General features: G+C 67.6%; 1 protein-coding gene across 3 annotated transcripts; it reads left to right on the forward strand.

Annotated features, from left to right (window-relative positions):
* The first annotated feature begins 336 nt into the window (after positions 1-336).
* Positions 337-20,468, forward strand: CORO6 (coronin 6). 3 transcript variants are annotated; one of them, XM_050928740.1, is made up of 11 exons: positions 337-449; positions 3,666-3,865; positions 7,244-7,366; positions 8,640-8,769; positions 8,867-9,048; positions 9,792-9,911; positions 11,780-11,884; positions 13,028-13,173; positions 13,573-13,630; positions 19,460-19,690; positions 20,254-20,468. In XM_050928740.1, the coding sequence occupies exons 2-11, from the start codon at positions 3,668-3,670 to the stop codon at positions 20,374-20,376; spliced, it is 1,416 nt and encodes a 471-aa protein (XP_050784697.1). In that variant the 5' UTR covers positions 337-449; positions 3,666-3,667; the 3' UTR covers positions 20,377-20,468. The 3 variants fall into 3 exon arrangements, with proteins under 3 accessions (XP_050784697.1, XP_050784696.1, XP_050784698.1); XM_050928739.1 differs by lacking the exon at positions 9,792-9,911 and adding an exon at positions 10,459-10,578; XM_050928741.1 differs by lacking the exon at positions 9,792-9,911.
* The last annotated feature ends 957 nt before the right edge of the window (positions 20,469-21,425 follow it).

Genomic DNA, 21,425 nt, shown 5'->3' on the forward strand with positions numbered 1-21,425 from the left:
GGCTGGAGAGGGTGGCGTGTGTGTGGGGGGGGGTGGTGTCAGCCTTTTCCCTGGGGCTGGGGGAGCTGGGCGGGGGGCAGCCCTTTCCCTGGGGCTAAGGAGGAGCTGGGGGGGAGGGGATCACCCGTCCCCTGGAGCTGGGGGGGAGCTCGGGGGGGCAGCTCTTTCCCTGGGGCTAGGGAGGAGCTGGGGGGGAGGGGATCACCCTTCCCCTGGAGCTGGGGGGGAGCTCGGGGGGGCAGCCCTTTCCCTGGGGCGGGGCAGCAGCTGGTGCCCGCCTCCCCCCCGGGGACTCTGCCCCCCCCGCAGCTGTCGCTCCCCGGGCCCGGCCGCACGTGGCTGGCAGCAGCTGCCGCGGGCTGGGCCGGCTGGAGCCGCACGAACCGCTTCGTCCATTTCCGCCGCGGAGCCCGGCAGCCCGAGAGCCCGAGCGAGCCGCCCCGGAGCAGGTGAGGGGCCCCGCGGGGCTGGGAGATGCTGCGGGGCGGGGCGGGGGGTGGCGGGTCCCGGCCCGGCCCGGCCCGGCTCGGCCCGGCCCGGCTCGCAGGGTCCCCTGCGGGCGGCCGCACCCCGGCCCGGGCTGGCAGGGACGTGCCTATATTAGGAAAGTGACCCCGGCTCGTCCCGCCGCCGCGTCTCCTTCTCTCGCTGCTGCCGCGTCCGCGCTGTGTCGGGCGGGGAGCCCAGGGCCCCTTTCCCGGGGCAGGCGGGGTGCAGTTGGGAGCGCGGGACCTCATAACCCGCAGGTGGGGCCGGGGGGGCTGGTCCTGGCCCCCCAGCGGGGTCTGTGCGGGCAGGCGCGGCCCCCGGGAGCCTGGGGGAGCCCGGGATCCCGCCCGCTGCCCTGGCACCCCCGAGTGGCGCCGGCTGCGGGACGCAGCCTCGGTCGGGGGGGAAGGCCGAGCCCGGGGTAACGATGGGCTTGATTCCCCCTGGCCCGGCTGGGCGCTGGCCTCCAGCCACACTGCTGACAGCGGAAGGGATGAACCGCAGCAAGCCACGGGGGACCTGGCTTCAGTTCCTGGCCCTGCCACTGGCCTGCTGGGTGACCTTGGGCAAGGCATGGCCCTCCCCTTGCCTCAGTTTCCCCACCTGTGAAGTGGGGTGAGGTGGGGCAGCGCGCTGGCACTTGGAGCTCCTAGGCTGGTGGGCACTTGGGAAGGCTGAGTGTCGTTATCTGGTCTAACGTGGCTCAGCGGCTCTGGGCGGTTCATTCCTCTGGGCGCGGTGTGGAGGGGATGGGAAGGGGGCCAGGCAGGGCCCCAGCGCGGCGTGACAGGGCAGGCTGACAGCAATGTACGATTTCATGGCTGCCCCTAGCCCAGGGGTTGGCCTGTTGCACCGATTAGCCTTGACGGAGAACGCCAGCCCCCCAGGGGTTCCGGCGTTCAGAGGGGCAGGTGGCTGGACACCGTCCCGTGTGGGGCCATGCTGGCCTGGCCATGCCAGCTTCCCACGGAGCCCAGCAACAGCCTGGCAGCAGATGGCTTCCCGGGAATCCAGGTTCCCTCCTTCCCTCAGGGGTGGGATGCGGCAAAGCCATGGCAGGCTGCAAGGAGGGCCAGGCGGGTGAGCGTGTGCACACCAAGACAGGCTCTGTGCTCTCAGACTCATGCAGAGAGACCTCCCCTTAGGCTGCTCTCCCCCCACTTTGTACTGTCTTCCACCCCGGCCGTGCCTGTTGTATCTGGTTACGTGGCTGTCACACCCAGAGCCCGCCTGTGCCAGGCGCTGTACTAACAGCCAGACAGCTTACAGGCCAGTGGCCACTTCCCCAGCCCCCCACCAGGGGGGCCAATGGCCCCTGTAGCCCCAGGCCACTGCATGTCTCAGCTGCCCCCTGCCCTGCTCTCTGCACGCGGTGTCAGAGCGCCATCCAGCAGCAGCACGTGCTTCCTGCGGGGAGAGCCGTGTGAGCAGCGACGCAGCCTGTTCCTCCCCTCCCCGTCCGGCCACGCTGCTCCGGGTTTGGGTCAGAGACGGGTGGGAGCAGGGCCCCTGGGGAGTCTGGGGTGGCCCCGAGTTCCTGGGGGTTTGCTCCGCGGTCTGGAACTGGCCTGTGGGATGCTCTGTTTGCTGCCCAGCTGGGCTCTGCCCTGGTGGTGCAAAGTTCCACGGGCCCGAGGGGTGGAGTTACAGACCTCGGTCCCCAGCCCGGAGCCAAAGGCCCCCCTAGAGACGCTGAGCCCCGGCCGCTGAGCGTCTCGAAGATCAGGCCCTTGGCTCTGCCCTTGACTCTGTTCTGTGGGAGGCCAGCCATAGGCGCCCACTTCTACTTCTCCCCATGGGTGCTCCACCACTGCTCTGGCCTGAGGCCCTGCTCCCACTCCACCCCTTCCCCCAAGGCCCCACCTCACTCCACCTCTGCCCTCCCCCGTTGGTCCCTACCCTCACTCCTTCCCCTCCCCAAGGCCCCTGCCTGCTCTCTGCTCTCCCCCAAGTCCGGTGGTGGGTGCTGAGCACCCACTATTTTGTTTCCTTGGGTGCTCCTGTCCCAGAGCACCCATGGGGTCAGTGCCGATGAGGCCAGCGCAGGGTGCAGGACCATGTGCTTGCAGCAGCTGGTGTTCCTGAGGAGATGTGCTGCAGCCGGGAGCCACCGGGGCCTTCCAACACCATGGTGCTGCTGACGCTTCCCGCCAGGGGGCAGCATTGGGGGCCCCCCATGGAATGGCTGGGGGGGCAGCATTGTCACAGTCGCCATGATGGCGGTGACGCTCCGCGGCTCCACCTACCCAGGCAAGGGAGCCCCCCCTTGTTCCCCCTCCATGAACCTGGGCTCTCTGGACCCAGAACTCTTGGGGTGGGAAACCATCTACTCACCACACACATGCAGCCACCTCTGAAGGCCGATGTGGTTTGTTTAACCTCTGCACAGCAATGCTGCCAGCAGTTTGGGGCAGGAAGTGAGGCAAAATCTCTGATCTAACAGGCTGCGGGGGCCTGGTGGTAGGGAGTCTGAATGGCATTGCCAGACCAGGGCTGGGGTTTGGCCAGAGCAGTGGCTGAGGGACCATAGGTGGGCTGACCCAGGGCAGTAGGGATCCAGAGCCTCATAGCCCCATGGCGCTGCAGCTGCTCTCTGGGCTGGGCTCCGTCCCTCCGCTCTGTCCCAGGAGAGAGGCAGGTTCGGGGGAAGCAGAGCTCTGCTAGCCCCAGGGGGGACGCTCCTGCCTTGCTCCCTTCTACCTGGCTCCCCAGCATCTCTCTCAGCTCCAGGCGTTGTGTCTGCTGCTGTTCTAATGGGGGCATGGTGCTGCGGCTAAGGGCGCTCGCAGAGCTCCTGCTGCAGCTGGGATGGGGGAGTTGGCACTCTGGGAACTCCTCAGCCCTGCCCTGCCCTGCTGTGGGCTGCCTCCCAGCACCTGCTCTGCGGCGTGGGTCCTGCCATGGGGCACAGACGCCAAGCAGCCCCTTCACCTTGTCTCCAGCCAGATCCTCTGAGAGAGGCTGGAATCCACATTCAGAGAGCACTCCTTCATGGACCCCAAACCAGCTAGTCTGGCTCTGGGCTCCCCCACAGCTCTGTCGGGTTGGAGCTCGCAGGGGCCTGCTGTGTCCCGGGGACTAGAGGCAGGTGGATGGCTGGGGAGGCCAGGCAGGGAGGGGACAGGGCTGATGGAACTGGGGGCCTGCTCTCTTGCTGACCCCCCGTCTTCCGCCAGCCATGAGCCGCAGGGTGGTGCGCCAGAGTAAGTTCCGGCACGTCTTCGGGCAGCCGGTGAAGGCCGACCAGATGTACGAGGACATCCGGGTGTCCAAGGTGACCTGGGACAGCTCCTTCTGCGCCGTCAACCCCAAGTTCGTGGCCATCATTGTGGAGTCCGGCGGCGGAGGGGCCTTCATGGTGCTACCCTTGGCCAAGGTGAGTGAGTGGCTGGCGTGGGTGGAGGCGGGAGCCCGGGGCTGGGTTAACCCGCTGGCGTGCTGGGCTCCCCGCAGTCGAGCACTGGTGGAGATGGCTGGGTGCTGTATAATGCTCCGGGCTGCTGGGGGGAGGGGACGGCAGCCGCCAGGGCCCGTGGGGGGGCAGGCCGTGGGGGGGCTGCCTCCAAGCGGGGCGTGTTTCTGTGCGAAGCCTCAGCCTGCATGGTGGCCCCTGGCTGGCAGATCCAAGCAGGAGCAACAGTGCAGGGAGAAGGGAGCGGTGAGTTCCCCGAAGCAGCGCTGGGCCACGGCCCCCTCTGCGTTGGCAGCCAGGCTCGGCCACGTGTGAGTCCAGCTGGCCTGGCTGGGGGCGGTGCCAGGTTTGGGGGGCATCTGCCAGCCCCTCCCCCCAGGCCAACACACGGGAGCAGCTGCCCGGCCTAGCCAGGCCTTTGTTGCAGTCTTGGGCCTGGAGCTGGGAGAGTCCTAGCGCGGTGCCATTGGTCTGAATTCCCATCGCGGGCTGCCCGGTTCTCGGGCTCCTGCCGGACGGGCCGCCCCTGCCCTGGCCTCTCCTGAGTGCGGGCATGCGGGGAGCTGGGTGGGCACAGGCAGCACTTTGTGACGCCTGCACCCTGGGGCTGTGGGGCCATGGCCAGGAGCACAAAGCCCAGCTCCCAGCCCACTGGCTCCTCACAGCAGCCTCAGGCTGCCAAAAGCCGCCACCCCTTGTGCCAGCCCCAGGACTGGGCCAGGTTGATGTGCTGTGCTTGGGGCTGGTTAGGGGCCCGCAGCAGAGCCCGGCTGTGGGGTTTTCCCTACACAGGGCGTGGGTGGGTTCTACCCTCACCCCTCTGGCACGAGCTCACAGGCGAAGGGGTTAGCAGCCGGGCTCCCGGCTCCTCTGGCCACGCTGGCCGAGGGCGGCTCCATTCAGGCAGCAGCTGCCATGAATGGGGTGTATTAGCGAGGGAACCCCCTGCCTCCCCCAGCACATGGGGCAGCCCTTGAGCCAGCGGGCAGGAGCTGCCATGCTGTGGGGCGCCCGCAGGCCCCCTCCCAGAGCACGGTGCCCTTTCCCAGCCAGCCACTCTGAACCCCCTCATGTCCACTGGTGGGCTCGGGCCCCGCACCTCTGGCTACAGACTCGGTGGTTGGAGAGTGACTGGCCCCGGCCGGGCATGCGGCCCCGGGGGTGTGAATGGGTGCTGGAGCAGGTAGTGGCAGGAGGGCTGGGCAGCTGGCACACAGTGCCAGGGGCTGCTCAGGGCATTAATCTGGGCTCTGGGGACTGGCTTGTTTTGCAGCTGCAGAGAGAGGTGTGGGTGACTTGCCCCAGGGGGTGGGGTGCCTCCGGGCCCAGGGTTGGGCAGCTCCATGGCTCTTGTAGTCAGCCCCATCCAGGCACCATGAGTGAGCAGACAGGAGCTGCCGATGAGTCAAGAGGGCTGGGGAGGTGCATCCTGTGCTGCCTTCCTCCTGGGGGCCCAGGGGAGCAGGCCGGAAGCCTGGCTGGGAGACAGGAGGAGGAGCAGAGAGGGTGGGGCAGAATTTTGGGCTCCTGCTAGCCCTCAAGCAATGCCGGGGGCAGCCAGACTGCAGCAGGGCCTGTCAGTGGGGCAGGTGGATGGGGTACTGCTGGGAGTGGGCATCGGGCTAAGCAGTGGGGCTGTAGAACTGGGCCTGATCCTGCCCTGGCCCCGAGCGCGGGGATCTGTCCCAGAAGTTCTGGGATGTTTCACCCTGGTAAGATCATTGTCCTGCTCCTGCTGCCCCCTCACCTCCCCAGGCTACACTTTGGCTCCCCCGTTATCCTCTGTGGTATCCACTCCGTCTGTCTGGTCCCCAGGACTGCCCCGTCCACCTGCCCGTCTCCTGCCCCCGGGACCCCTCCGCTGCACCCCCTCCTGTGCTCACCAGCCTTTCTGGGCATTGGAGATTCCATTTAGCAGTGCCTATGGGCTGTGCCCTTGACCTGGCTGCCTCCCCCGCACTGGGCTGCCTGTGGCCAGGCAGGCTCCGGGCAGAGATGGATTGGAGCAGTTGTCCAGCGCGGGGAGGCTGTGCTCACAATAACGTGTGACTCATACTGGGAACAATCGAGGGGACAGCAGGAAACCACGGGGTCACTGTTTCCATAGCTCACTTCCAGCTGGACAGCGCTGCCCTGGTGTGGCAGCTCACTGGAAGGGGCAGGTGGGTCAGAAGCTGCCTGTGTGGGGCTCCATCCTAAGGCCTAGTGAGGGGACAGGACTGTCCCGTGGTCACATGGCGAGTTGGTGCCAGAGCTGGGCTTAGAACCCAGGAGTCCGGAGTCCAAGCCCCCGCCCACTTGGGAGGAGGCATGGTCTGCTGGGGACTGTCACTCCAGACTCCTGGGTTCCATTCCCTGCTCTGCTACTGACTCTCATCCCCTGCCTTGTACCTCAGTTTCCCCTCTGTGCAGTGGGGGTGATGCTGCTTTAAGCAGCACTCTGATATCTACGGGTTGAGAAGGAGCTATGGCTGGGCTCTGAGTGACAAACCTGGGCACCACTCTGCTGCCTGCAAGCCCTCTCCAGGGCCCTGTGTTCCCTCTCTGCCCTGCCCCTGCTCCTGCCAGGGGGTGACTAGCGCTGGGACTAGACCTCGCCTGCCCTCATGCGCCCATCACCATCTCCCCACGCTCTATCCGGTCTTTGCATGCAAGCTGGCACATGACTGAGAAGGGGTCCCCAGTGTGGTCCCTGCCCAGTGCCCGTGCCACCCGCTAGCTGCTCCCCAGGGAGGTAGGGCCTGGGGTGTGGGTCAGACGCTCCTGCTGACAGCACTCATCTAAAGCCAGCTGGGCAGTGGGGGAGGGAAGCCAGAGGGGTGCAGGGCACTGCTGGTCTCTGCCTGCCCAGGGGGTACCAGAAGGCAAGCCCTCCTGCTCTGCCTGGCCCTGGGGGAGAGAGAGACTCGAGTGCGGTGCCCAGCTGGGCCCTGGCCCCTCTGCTGAGGGCGCGATTAGTGCTGAGGATGCTAGTTGTGTGGAGACGTGGGCACCTGTCCCACTGGGATCTGTGCTGACACCCCCCAGCTCAGTCACTGGAGCCCCCCTCTCCTCGAGGGGTCCCGGAGCCAGGCCCAGGGCATGGTGAGAGGGGCCAACGCACTGCAGCTGGTAGCCTGGCTAGGGGAGGAGGCTGTGCTCCACCCAGCTGCTGTCAGCTCCCTCTGCCCAGCGCTGGCTGCCCATGGACATCCCCCCCATACTGGCAGTTGGGGAGCGGGGCAGCTCAGTGCCCCTCGCGGGCACAGCAGAGCGCAATGGGGCACTGGCTGTGGGGCAGGGGCGGGAGGCACAGGGTGCTGCCAGCTGGCCCCTGCTCACTGCCCTGCCTGTGTGTTCCAGACGGGGCGCGTGGATAAGAACTATCCCCTGGTGACTGGGCACACGGCGCCCGTGCTGGACATCGACTGGTGCCCTCACAATGACAACGTCATCGCCAGCGCCTCCGAGGACACCACGGTCATGGTATGGGGGCGGGCTAGGGGCCGAGCTCAGGGCTTCTCACAGTGGGGGGTTCGGGGGGAATGGGGAGCATGGGCTGGGGGGATGGTACTGGAGGGGAGGGTGCTGTGGGGGGGAAGGGGTGGGCATGCTCTGGGGAGGTGACAAGGTTGGTTTAGGGGATGAGGGTGTTGCGGAGGGTGAATGCATTGGAGAGGTGCTGCAGGAATGTGCATGTGAGGTGCTGCAGCGGGGGCCAGGGAGCTGGGGGTCTGCAGCAGGGGACAAGTGGCTGGAGGGGGGCTGCAGCAAGGGGGTCTGAGGTCTGAGTGAGGGCCAGGTGGCTGGGGGGCGTGGGGGTCTGCAGCAGAGGCTAGGTGGCTGGGGGGGCTGCAGCGGGGGCCAGGGGGCTGGGGGTCTGCAGCAAGGGGGGCTGGGGGGCTGCAGTGGGGGCTAGGGGGCTACAGAGGGAGCTTGGGGGCTGCAGAGGGGACCAGGCGGCTGGGGGGCAGTGCTCTGGCAGTGCTGTTCCTTTTGAAGTCACTGGAAGTGTGGGGGCTATTTTTAGCCGGGTGGCACGTGCCGGTGCTGGTGCCTGCCGGTGTGGGTGACGCAGCACTCGCTGCCTGACTCAGCACCTAAGAATAGCCGCACGGAAGGCAGTGCTGGAGCAGGGGGAAGATCCCGGGGGGGGGGCTGTGGCTCCCCCTTGTCGCTGGCAGGTGGCCGCGGGGGCGGCAGAAGCCCTCCCAGTGCAGCCGGCTGCTCCCCAGGGATGGGAGCAGCCGGGAATAGGAGACCCAGGGGCTGGGCTGACGGCGTCGGCTCCTCAGCCAGGCCAGGCTGGGATCCAACCCTCCTCAGCCCAGCACCTCGGGCAATGCTAGCGAAGGGATGTCCCTGGGGGGCCCATCCCCGGGTTCCTACCCCATGTGCTCGCATTCCCTTTCACAGCGAGCGCTGCCTGCCGGGCTCTCGGGGCACTCCCTGGCGAGGGGGGGCAGGTAGTGGGGGTCCAGGCTGTGTCTTAGGGGGCACTGAGTGCCCTCTCTGCCCGGGCTCAAGCGTGGGTCCCACCGTCCCTCTCTCCATGGCTGCCCGGGGCAGGGGGATGTGCCAGAGGATTAAGGGAGAAGTAAATTGGCTCTGGGGCTCTTAGCCGCTCACAGCTCCTGAGCCCATAAATGTCACAGAGCCGTTGGCCCCCGCAGGCGCCTGGATGAGGCCCCCCACTAGCATCTGGCTGTGACCCCCGGAGAGGGCAGCCTCACCGCTGCTCGCTCTCCCTGCTCCCCAGGTCTGGCAGATCCCCGACTACGTGCCCATGCGGAACATCACAGAGCCCATCGTCACCCTGGAGGGGCACTCCAAGAGAGTGGGCATCATCACGTGGCACCCCACGGCTCGCAACGTGCTGCTCAGCGCAGGTAAGGCCCCCAGGCCGGGCGCCCAGGGTCCCCGGGCTGTACCCTCGGGCTGGGCGCAGCCCCTAAGTGATGCCCATCCCGTCCCGCCCATCCCCAGGCGGAGACAACCTGCTGATCCTGTGGAACGTGGGCACGGGCGAGATGCTGCTGACCCTGGACGACATGCACGGCGACCTCATCTACAACGTGTGCTGGAACCGCACCGGCAGCCTGCTCGTCACCACCTGCAAGGACAAGCACGTGCGCGTCATCGACCCCCGCAAGCAGCAGGTGGTGGCGGTGAGTCCTTAGCGCCTCCAGCGCCGGCCAGGCCCTCGCACGCTGCAGCCGGGAGCACTCCCGTGCCCGTGGAGCGCATGCACCGCCCCGTGCTCTAAGCAACCTGTGCCTCTCCCCTCCCTGCCGCCCCTGGGAGCTGGAGCCAGGCTGCTGTCATAGTGTCTCCAACCCAAGGTGCCGGGCTGTCTCCGAGCTTCCCCCATCACCCCAGGGGAGCACGGCTGTGTTATGTGGTTACCCCATGTCCCATAGCTCCCTCCCTCCCTCGACGCTGACTGCTAATGCCCAGCTGTTCCCGCCTGTAACCGTGCACGTCACCAGGATCGCACCCAGGCCCTGCAAAGCCGGAGCACCAGCCCTGAGCCCATGGAGTGGCTGCCCTCGGGGCTCACAAGCAGGGCACCAGCTCCTGGCTGCTGACTGGTAGGGAGCAGGATGGATGCCCACAGCTGGCAGAGGCAGAGCATGGAGACCCCTCTGGTCATAGAGGGCAGGACCAGGTGGTGAAGCTCACCCTGCGACTGCCTGCTCTGTGCCCTCTGGGGGGACTAGAGCCCATCCAGCCCTGCCACCCTGGCAGGACCCACTGCCCAACTCAGGGCTGGGGTTTGCTGAGTGTCTGCTGCTTTTGGGCTGCAGGGCGGGGGGAGGGCCGTGCCATGCTACCTGCATGTGGGGCTCACCTCGGACTAACAGCTTGGTGGTCTGTGTTTTGGTTTTAACCCTCTAACCGCCGGTGCCAGGAGAAAGTCAAGCCGCATGAAGGCGCCCGCCCCATCAGAGCCATCTTCATGGCCGATGGCAAGATCTTCACCACGGGCTTCAGCAAGATGAGTGAGCGGCAGCTGGCGCTCTGGGACCTGGTAGGAGAAGGCGATCGCTGCGCACCGCAGGCCTTGCCCGCGGCTCTCGTCTAGCCTGCCCGGCAGGGTGGTGAGCCGGTGCTCTGCCAGCAAGTGTCTGTGCCTAGAGGAGACAGTCAGCGTGGAGCCTGGGACCCATTGCTCAGCATGACAGAGGCGCCTTGGCTGGTGTGAACAGGAAAGGCTCCCCAGCCTGTTAGAAACTGCAGCCCCCTCCAGGCCTTCGCCCCATTTCAAACACGCCAGGCCCTGCAGGGACCGCCCCAGATGCTGCGCTCTGGGGAGGGCTAGAATGAGAGGGGGTGGACTCCGGACTCCTGGGTTCTATTTCTGTGGCCTGGGCCGACTCCCTTCCCAGCTCTGCGCAGCGCAGCCTAGTGGCTGGGGTAAGGACACTGGACACGGCCTCTGGTCTCGCTGGACATGGGCTCCCCATGTGCTGCACCCGGCTCTCTCTCGCCCCCGTGCGCTGGGCCTTGGCAGCCGGGGTAGGGGCAGGGCGGCGGAGCTCCACCCCCCCCGGTAACACGCTGCCTGTCTTCCCCAGGAGAGGTTTGCCCCCCACGAAGGAATGAGGCCCATGCGGGCTGTCTTCACACGGGAAGGACACATCTTTACCACGGGCTTTACCCGCATGAGCCAGCGGGAGCTGGGCTTGTGGGACCCGGTAACACCACTGCATGGGGTGCTCGTCCGGGACTTGGGCATCATCACTCCGCACCCCACGAGCAGCTGCCATGGGCCTCTGCGGGAGGGGTAGGAGGGGGCAGGAGGCTTATCCTCTGCGGGGCGGAGGGGGCTAGTCATTAACCCTGTGAGGGCCACACCTGGGATGCAGCATGGGCACAGCTCACAGCCTGCCACGGGTAAGGTCCCTGCATCCCCTCATCAGCGGCATTCTGGATGGCACAGCGGGGTTCCTGGGGGAGGGGCTGGCTCCCCCAGTCCCAACCCCACACTGAGCCCTCCCAGCAGATTGGTTTCAGCAGCTGGCAGTTCTCGAGCCAGGGCAGGCCCGGCTCCTTTGAAGGGCCAGGGGTCAGAGCTGTGGAGTGGCGAACACAAAGCCGGGGGCCTTGGGAAGCAGCAATGGGGCTGCTCTGAGTGCCGGGGGGGAGGGGGATGCCTGTCGATTGCATCCGTTTGGAGCAGGGCACTATTCTCCCGAGTCACGGGCACAGCGGGGGCAGAGCAATCCCATCGGGATGATGCCAAGTTCCCAGGGCTTGGAGTGATGTGAATTTGCATGGGATGGGGAGGCGGGAGAGTGGAGGGTACTAGAACTGCAGTGCATGCTGGGAGTGTGGGAGCAAGACTGTCCAGGTGTGGGCTGGGGGGCAGATGCTCCTGGGATGGGGGAGCTCATCCTGCCTGCTGGGGGCTGGGGGGGAGGAGCAGAGATGGCTTGGTCAGGCCGGGAGTTGGGGACACAGGTGCTCCTTGGGGCAGGGGAGGGAGGGCAGAGCCTGTCCTGTGGGGCACTAGGGATGCTCACAGGCAGCCCCCACTCCCTAGGCTGCCCCTGCTGCTGTGGGGGGGGCACTGGGACACAGCTCTCTGGGACAGGGGTGAGCCTGGCCGAGGGGCAGGAGGGTGAATAGCAGAGGCAGGCCAGGGAGGGCAGAGCAGGCTGGCCCCATGGCTGGCTGGCCCCACTGGCTACCCTCGTACATGGCTGGGGGGAGATGAAGGGAGAACTGGGCCAGCCCCCAAGAGGCAGAGCTGTCCCCTGCTTGGTGCCAGGGACCCGAAGGGGATGGGTCTGCCCCAGGCCTGGGTCACTAATGTGTGTTTGTTTGTGTGTGTGTGTGGCTAACCAGCTCAGGCCACCCTGCCGCCCCTCACCCGCGCTCCCTCCTCCCCCGCAGGAGAACTTTGAGGAGCCGATCGCACTGCAGGAGATGGACACCAGCAATGGGGTGCTGCTCCCCTTCTACGACCCTGACTCCAGCATCGTCTACCTGTGCGGCAAGGTAACGGTGCACCAGGCTGGCCCAGAGGGCGCCCTGGGCCCTGACACAGCCGGGTGTCCTGAGTGGCTGGGGGTTGGGGATGGGATCCGGGTGTCCCGTAGTGGCCGGTGGCTTGGGGGCGGGATCCTGGTGCCCTGAGTGGCTGGGGGTTGGGGACGGGATCCGGGTGCCCTGAGAGGCCAGGGGTTGGGGGCGGGATCCCGGTGCCCTGAGTGGCTGGGGGTTGGGGATGGGATCCGGGTGCCCCATAGTGGCCAGGAGGTTGGGGACGGGATCCAGGTGCTCTGAGTGGCCGGGGTGTTGGGGACAGGATCCCAGTGCCCTGAGTGGCCGGGGGTTGAGGATGGGATCCCAGTGCCCTGAGTGGCCGGGGGTTGGGGACGGGATCCCGGTGCCCTGAGTGGCTGGGGGTTGGGAACAGGATCCTGGTGCCCCGAGTAGCCAGGGGTTGGAGATGGGATCCCGGTGCCCTGAGTGGCCGGGGTGTTGGGGATGGGATCCTGGTGCTCTGAGTGGCTGGGGGTTGGAGGCTGGATCCTGGTGCCCTGACTGGCCGAGGGTTGGGGATGGGATCCTGGTGCTCTGAGTGGCTGGGGGTTGGAGGCTGGATCCTGGTGCCCTGACTGGCCGAGGGTTGGGGATGGGATCCTGGTGCTCTGAGTGGCTGGGGGTTGGAGGCTGGATCCTGGTGCCCTGACTGGCCGAGGGTTGGGGATGGGATCCTGGTGCTCTGAGTGGCTGGGGGTTGGGGATGGGATCCGGGTGCCCTGTAGTGGCCGAGGTGTTGGGGACGGGATCCGGGTGCCCTGAGTGGCCGGGGGTTGGAGGCTGGATCCGGGTGCCCTGAGTGGCCAGGGGTTGGAGACAGGATCCCGGTGCCCTGAGTTGCCGGGGGTTGGAGGCTGGATCCCGGTGCCCTGAGTGGCCGGGGGTTGGAGACGGGATCCTGGTGCCCTGAGTGGCCAGGTGGTTGGGGGCGGGTACCCTGGGCAGATCCGCACCCAGTGCCCTGCCAGCATGCAGGGCATTACCCTTCCCTGGTGCCGTCGGGTCCCTTTTCCTCCCCATGGGCTATGGGGAGCAGCGGGGCCCTGCGGGATGCTGCGGCTGAGCGCTGATGCCCCTGCCTGTGCCCACCCACAGGGCGACAGCAGCATCCGCTACTTCGAGATCACAGCCGAGGCGCCCTACGTGCACTATCTGAGCACGTACAGCAGCAAGGAGCCGCAGCGTGGCATGGGCTTCATGCCAAAGCGGGGCCTGGATGTCAGCAAGTGCGAGATCGCCAGGTGAGGGGGGCCGGGGGGGCACGGCTCACGCTAACCCCTATGGCATGTGGGGCTTCCAGGGGCCAAGACACCCCTGGAGCTACTGCCCCAAAAGTCCTTGGATCCTGCCCATGGTAGGTCATGCGGGACCTCAGCCCCTGTCAGTTCTAAGCCCTGGGGTGTCTCCATGCCCTGCCCATAACCCCCAGGGGCCCTGCTGGTAGGATGGGGACTGGGCTCTGGCACAGACTTGGAGGAGTGGGGGGAGGGCCAGTCACTGCTCCCTGCCATGGGGGAAGGGGCTGGGCCTCGGGGGGCTCTGGAGGGGAGGACGGGCCATTGCAAGGGAGTGGGGGCTGGGCCGTGGGAAGGTCGGGGGGCTCCAGGCCAGGCCCGTAACCACATGCCCCATTTATCCAGGTTCTTCAAGCTGCATGAGCGGAAGTGTGAGCCCATCGTCATGACAGTGCCGCGGAAGGTGAGTCTGGGGGAACCCCTAGCTCCTGCTTCCATGGGGGCTGCGCCCTTGTCACGGAGTGTGGGGGAGTCAAGGCCCTGCACCCCCGGCTTCCTGCGGTTCACCATGACTCTCAGCCAGCCAGTAACACTGAGGTTCATTTAGACGACAGGAACACAGTCCAAGACAGGTCTTGCTGGTACAAACAACAGGATCCCTTTGGTTAGGTCCATCTGGGGGCCCCAGGGAGGCCACAGCCCCGTTGGGAAGGCCAAGCCCCATTGAGGGACCCCTCTCCATTTCCCAGCCAGCTCCAAACTGAAACTCCCTCCAGCCTCTCACTCAGCCTCCCCTCGGCTCCTGCCCCAGCCTTTGTCCAGTGTCCCGGGCAGAGGTGTCACCTGACCTCCAGCCCCCGTCCTGGGTTCTAATGTTACGTGCTCAGGTGTCCTCCCTTCCCCAAGACCGGCCGTCCCAGCACAAACCCCTGCAACCTTCCCACTCAGCATTCACAGAACACAGCCAGAACATTCCCACTTCCTCACAGCCCTGGTGGCCGGGATTCCTAGGACATGGGGCTCCTGGAGCCCTGGACTGGGGGAAGGGGAGGCTAGACGGGCGTAGGCTGTGTGGTGGGGTAGATGTGGCACTAGGCTGTGGGGCACGGGGAGGGGTGGGGTAGACGGGGCGGTAGGCTGTGGGACGGGGTCGATGAGGCGTGGGGTAGACGGGGTGCTAGGCTGTGGGGCAGGGTAGATGGGGCGCAGGGAGGGGCGGGGTAGACAGGGCGCTAGGCTGTGGGGTGGGTAGATGGGGTGCAGGGAGGGGCAGGGTCGATGGGGCGCTAGTCTATGGGGTGGTGTCGATGGGGGAGGAGTAGGATAGACGGGGTGCTAGGCTGTGGGGCGGGATAGATGGGGCGCGGGGAGGGGCGTGGTCGATGTGGCACTAGGCTATGAGGTGGAGTCGATGGGGAAGGAGTGGGGTAGGGGGTGCTAGGCTGTGGGGTGGGTTTGGTGGGGCGCAGGGAGGGGGGGGGTCGATGTGGCGCTAGGCTATGGGGCGGGGTAGACGGGGCACGGGGAGGGGTGGGGTCGATGGGAAGGAGCAGGGTAGACGGGGTGCTAGGCTGTGGGGCGGGTTCGATGGGGCACGGGGGGTCGATGTGGCGCTAGGCTATGGGGCGGGGTCGATGGGGGGCAGGGAAGGGCGGGGTTGATGTGGCGCTAGGCTATGGGGCGGGGTAGACGGAGCATGGGAAGGGGTGGGGTCGATGGGGAAGGAGCGGGGTAGACGAGGTGCTAGGCTGTGGAGCGGGTTCGATGGGGCGTGGGGAGGGGGGATCAATGTGGCGCTAGGCTATGGGGCGGAGTCGATGGGGGGCAGGGAAGGGCAGGGTTGATGTGGCGCTAGGCTATGGCGTGGGGTCGATGGGGCGTGGGGAGGGGCGGGGTAGACGAGGTGCTAGGCTATGGGGCGGGGTCGATGGGGCGCAGGGAGGGGTGGGATCGATGAGGCGCCAGGCTATGGGGCGGGGTCGATGGGGGGCAGGGAAGGGCAGGGTTGATGTGGCGCTAGGCTATGGGGCGGGGTAGACGAGGCGCTAGGCTATGGGGCGGGGTCGATGGGGCGCGGGGAGGGGTGGGATCGATGAGGCGCTAGGCTATGGGAAGGGGTCGATGGGGCGTGGGGAGGGGCGGGGTAGACGAGGTGCTAGGCTATGGGGCGGGGTCGATGGGGCGCAGGGAGGGGTGGGATCGATGAGGCGCTAGGCTATGGGGCAGGGTCGATGGGGGGCAGGGAAGGGCAGGGTTGATGTGGCGCTAGGCTATGGGGCGGGGTCGATGGGGCGTGGGGATGGGCGGGGGAGATTAGGCGCTAGGCTATGGGGCGGGGTCGATGGGGCGCAGGGAGGGGTGGGATCGATGAGGCGCTAGGCTATGGGGCGGGGTAGACGAGGTGCTAGGCTATGGGGCGGGGTCGATGGGGCGTGGGGAGGGGCGGGGGAGATGAGGTGCTAGGCTATGGGGCGGGGTCGATGGGGCGTGGGGAGGGGTGGGATCGATGAGGCGCTAGGCTATGGGGCGGGGTCGATGGGGCGCAGGGAGGGGTGGGATCGATGAGGCGCTAGGCTATGGGGCGGGGTAGACGAGGCGCTAGGCTATGGGGCGGGGTCGATGGGGTGCAGGGAGGGGTGGGATCGATGAGGCGCTAGGCTATGGGGCGGGGTAGACGAGGTGCTAGGCTATGGGGCGGGGTCGATGGGGCGTGGGGAGGGGCGGGGGAGATGAGGTGCTAGGCTATGGGGCGGGGTCGATGGGGCGTGGGGAGGGGTGGGATCGATGAGGCGCTAGGCTATGGGGCGGGGTCGATGGGGCGCAGGGAGGGGTGGGATCGATGAGGCGCTAGGCTATGGGGCGGGGTAGACGAGGTGCTAGGCTGTGGGGCGGGATAGATGGGGCGCGGGGAGGGGTGGGATCGATGAGGCGCTAGGCTATGGGGCGGGGTCGATGGGGCGCAGGGAGGGGTGGGATCGATGAGGCGCTAGGCTATGGGGCGGGGTAGACGAGGTGCTAGGCTATGGGGCGGGGTCGATGGGGCGTGGGGAGGGGCGGGGCAGATGAGGTGCTAGGCTGTGGGGCGGGGTCGATGGGGCGCAGGGAGGGGTGGGATCGATGAGGCGCTAGGCTATGGGGCGGGGTCGATGGGGTGCAGGGAGGGGTGGGATCGATGAGGCGCTAGGCTATGGGGCGGGGTAGACGAGGTGCTAGGCTATGGGGGGGGGGTCGATGGGGCGCAGGGAGGGGTGGGATCGATGAGGCGCTAGGCTATGGGGCGGGGTAGACGAGGCGCTAGGCTATGGGGCGGGGTCGATGGGGCGTGGGGAGGGGCGGGGTAGACGAGGCGCTAGGCTATGGGGCGGGGTAGACGAGGTGCTAGGCTATGGGGCGGGGTCGATGGGGCGTGGGGAGGGGCGGGGTAGACGAGGCGCTAGGCTATGGGGCGGGGTAGACGAGGCGCTAGGCTATGGGGCGGGGTCGATGGGGCGTGGGGAGGGGCGGGGGAGATGAGGTGCTAGGCTATGGGGCGGGGTCGATGGGGCGCAGGGAGGGGTGGGATCGATGAGGCGCTAGGCTATGGGGCGGGGTCGATGGGGCGTGGGGAGGGGCGGGGGAGATGAGGTGCTAGGCTATGGGGCGGGGTCGATGGGGCGCGGGGAGGGGTGGGATCGATGAGGTGCTAGGCTATGGGGCGGGGTCGATGGGGCGCAGGGAGGGGTGGGATCGATGAGGCGCTAGGCTATGGGGCGGGGTAGACGAGGTGCTAGGCTATGGGGCGGGGTCGATGGGGCGCAGGGAGGGGTGGGATCGATGAGGCGCTAGGCTATGGGGCGGGGTAGACGAGGTGCTAGGCTATGGGGCGGGGTCGATGGGGCGCAGGGAGGGGTGGGATCGATGAGGCGCTAGGCTATGGGGCGGGGTCGATGGGGCGCAGGGAGGGGTGGGATCGATGAGGCGCTAGGCTATGGGGCGGGGTCGATGGGGCGTGGGGAGGGGCGGGGGAGATGAGGTGCTAGGCTATGGGGCGGGGTCGATGGGGCGCGGGGAGGGGTGGGATCGATGAGGTGCTAGGCTATGGGGCGGGGTCGATGGGGCGTGGGGAGGGGTGGGATCGATGAGGCGCTAGGCTATGGGGCGGGGTAGACGAGGTGCTAGGCTGTGGGGCGGGATAGATGGGGCGCGGGGAGGGGTGGGATCGATGAGGCGCTAGGCTATGGGGCGGGGTCGATGGGGCGCAGGGAGGGGTGGGATCGATGAGGCGCTAGGCTATGGGGCGGGGTAGACGAGGTGCTAGGCTATGGGGCGGGGTCGATGGGGCGTGGGGAGGGGCGGGGCAGATGAGGTGCTAGGCTGTGGGGCGGGGTCGATGGGGCGCAGGGAGGGGTGGGATCGATGAGGCGCTAGGCTATGGGGCGGGGTCGATGGGGTGCAGGGAGGGGTGGGATCGATGAGGCGCTAGGCTATGGGGCGGGGTAGACGAGGTGCTAGGCTATGGGGCGGGGTCGATGGGGCGCAGGGAGGGGTGGGATCGATGAGGCGCTAGGCTATGGGGCGGGGTAGACGAGGCGCTAGGCTATGGGGCGGGGTCGATGGGGCGTGGGGAGGGGCGGGGTAGACGAGGCGCTAGGCTATGGGGCGGGGTAGACGAGGTGCTAGGCTATGGGGCGGGGTCGATGGGGCGTGGGGAGGGGCGGGGTAGACGAGGCGCTAGGCTATGGGGCGGGGTAGACGAGGCGCTAGGCTATGGGGCGGGGTCGATGGGGCGTGGGGAGGGGCGGGGGAGATGAGGTGCTAGGCTATGGGGCGGGGTCGATGGGGCGCAGGGAGGGGTGGGATCGATGAGGCGCTAGGCTATGGGGCGGGGTCGATGGGGCGTGGGGAGGGGCGGGGGAGATGAGGTGCTAGGCTATGGGGCGGGGTCGATGGGGCGCGGGGAGGGGTGGGATCGATGAGGTGCTAGGCTATGGGGCGGGGTCGATGGGGCGCAGGGAGGGGTGGGATCGATGAGGCGCTAGGCTATGGGGCGGGGTAGACGAGGTGCTAGGCTATGGGGCGGGGTCGATGGGGCGCAGGGAGGGGTGGGATCGATGAGGCGCTAGGCTATGGGGCGGGGTAGACGAGGTGCTAGGCTATGGGGCGGGGTCGATGGGGCGCAGGGAGGGGTGGGATCGATGAGGCGCTAGGCTATGGGGCGGGGTCGATGGGGCGCAGGGAGGGGTGGGATCGATGAGGCGCTAGGCTATGGGGCGGGGTCGATGGGGCGTGGGGAGGGGCGGGGGAGATGAGGTGCTAGGCTATGGGGCGGGGTCGATGGGGCGCAGGGAGGGGTGGGATCGATGAGGCGCTAGGCTATGGGGTGGGGTAGATGAGGCGCTAGGCTATAGGGCGGGGTCGATGGGGCGCAGGGAGGGGTGGGATCGATGAGGCGCTAGGCTATGGGGCGGGGTAGACGAGGTGCTAGGCTATGGGGCGGGGTCGATGGGGTGCAGGGAGGGGTGGGATCGATGAGGCGCTAGGCTATGGGGCGGGGTCGATGGAGCGCAGGGAGGGGTGGGATCGATGAGGCGCTAGGCTATGGGGCGGGGTCGATGGGGCGTGGGGAGGGGTGGGATCGATGAGGCGCTAGGCTATGGGGCGGGGTCGATGGGGCGCAGGGAGGGGTGGGATCGATGTGGCACTAGGCTATGGGGCGGGGCAGATGAGGCGCTAGGCTATGGGGCGGGGTCGATGGGGCGCAGGGAGGGGTGGGATCGATGCAGCGCTAGGCTGTGGGGCGGGATAGACGGGGCGCGGGGAGGGGTGGGATCGATGCGGCGCTAGGCTATGGGGCGGGGTCGATGGGGCGCGGGGAGGGGTGGGATCGATGAGGCGCTAGGCTATGGGGCGGGGTAGACGAGGCGCTAGGCTATGGGGCGGGGTCGATGAGGCGCGGGGAGGGGTGGGATCGATGAGGCGCTAGGCTATGGGGCGGGGTAGACGAGGTGCTAGGCTGTGGGGCGGGATAGATGGGGCGCAGGGAGGGGTGGGGTTGATGTGGCGCTAGGCTATGGGGCGGGGTCGATGGGGCGCAGGGAGGGGTGGGATCGATGAGGCGCTAGGCTATGGGGCGGGGTAGACGAGGCGCTAGGCTATGGGGCGGGGTCGATGAGGCGCGGGGAGGGGTGGGATCGATGAGGCGCTAGGCTATGGGGCGGGGTAGACGAGGCGCTAGGCTGTGGGGCGGGATAGACGGGGCGCGGGGAGGCAGCCCAAGGCCTGGCGCTCTCAGCGGCCCCTCTGCTCCCCGCAGTCAGACCTGTTCCAGGACGACCTGTACCCCGACACGCCCGGCCCCGAGCCGGCGCTCGAGGCGGCCGAGTGGCTGGCGGGGAAGGACGCGGAGCCCGTCCTCGTCTCGCTGCGGGATGGCCACGTGCCTCTCAAGAGCCGCGAGCTCAAGGTTACCCGGAAGAACATCCTGGACAACAAACCTCCCATGGGGCCGCGCCGCAGCCACTCCACCTGCGATGCCAATTTCTCGGTGAGTGCCTGGGCGGGCGCCCCCCCCAAGGCCTGCCAAGCACCCCACCAGGCTCACCCGGGACTGAGGGGCAGGTCCCCCAGGGGACAGTTCTTTCTGACCCCTCTTGGCAGGGGTGCTGAGCCAGGCACCGTAGGACAGCCTGGGGCCTTGGCTTCCCTCTAGTATCTGAACCGCCCAGGTGGATAACAGTCTACTCTCGCTGCTGCCTGGGGGAGTCACTGCTTAAGGCTGGGGCTCAGGTTCCTGCCCTGCCAGGCCACTGACTCTCGTCTCGTTTAGCTGGAGGGCAGGGGGTTTCTTTAGCTTGCTGACAGCCCCTCTCTGGGACCCTCCTGCCAGAGGTGGGGAGCCATGGGGGCCCTGCCATGGGCCTGGCAGCTCTTCTTGGGGCTCGGGTGGCTCTGGAGCCCTGCAGAAGGGCTGTGCTGCCCATGTGCACAGCTCAGATTAGGATGAGACGGGGTAACTGGCTGGAGGTGGGAGAGAAGGACCAGGGCCCCCTCCCAAGTCCCGAGAGGCGGCCCCACCTCTGACTCTTGCCCCTGCTCGCCCCCTTGCAGCGGCCCAGCCTGGAGGATCTGCTGGAGGAGATCCGATCCCTGCGACAGACCGTCCAAGCGCAGGAGAAACGCATCTCTGACCTGGAAAACAAACTCTGCAAATTCACCAACGGCACAGCCTAGTGGCCCCCCCGTCGCAGCCCCCAGCGGACCTAGCCTTATTGACAGGACTAAATCCAACCCCCAGGGCAGGAGCTGGGAGACGGGTTTTACCCTGGCCCCGGAGCTGCGGGCAGGCCCCCTGCGGGCAAGCCTCAGCCCCTGGTGCCGTGGGCAGTCTGCAGAGGAGCCCAGCTGGTGGTGGTGGTGGATTGCTCGGCTCTAGGGGCTGCTCCCTGGGGCCTCTGCTGGCGACAGATGCCAACCCCCCCCCCCCCCTGGTTGTAACTGATTCCGCTGCCCGCCCTGTGGCTAACGTGTGGGGAAGCCCCGTGGGGGGCAGAGGAGAGGGGGAGATATTTGTTTGCAAGGTCCCTGGCTGCCCACCCTGAGCTGCTGTTATCTCTGCCCCCGTCCCCAGCCAGGTCCAGTGCTCGCAGCGGGTGGTTACGTGGGTCAGAGAGCCCAGCCTTCTGAGGCAACGTATTTATGGGCAAACCCTCATCCTTTGCACTGTGGGGGCTTGCTGGGCCCCCTGCCTGCTGCCTGGCCCTCCCCGGCCGGGTCCCCATCCCCTCAGCCCCCTGCCCTGCCCGTTTCTGCCTGGCCCTCCTCCCCCAGGGCCCGGGCCCCTGACATTGATTGGCCTGGGGAGCTGCTCCGTAGCCCAGAGGCCTGCTTGTGGTGAGCTCCCATCTTCCCATTCGGCCCCATTAGTGGGAAGGTTTCCAGCCAGCAGCCTCGGCCCACTGCCTGGGCATGTGTGCAGGGGGGACTCGCGCCAGGCAATGGGCAGCGCATGGGCTGGGAAGCCAGGCTGGGCGAGGGCCCTGGCAGCCAGCCCCTCCCAGCGCACACTGCATGGTTGGGTGCCAGGGCACGGCTGGGCTCTTGGGGGGCATCGCTCAGGCCTGCTGCCATGGGGTGCACCAGACAGTGAGCTCAGGGACTCCCCCCAGCCATGGATGGACAGGCATTGAGCTGGGAGCCCTCAAAGCAGAAGGGGGCAGAAAGCCCCCCCAGCCCAGCCTGCCCCATCCATGCAGGGCACCCTGCCAGCCATGTGTGTGTGG

The sequence above is a fragment of the Gopherus flavomarginatus genome, chromosome 19 (assembly GCF_025201925.1).
Source record: "Gopherus flavomarginatus isolate rGopFla2 chromosome 19, rGopFla2.mat.asm, whole genome shotgun sequence".
Classification (NCBI taxonomy): Eukaryota; Metazoa; Chordata; order Testudines; family Testudinidae; genus Gopherus; species Gopherus flavomarginatus.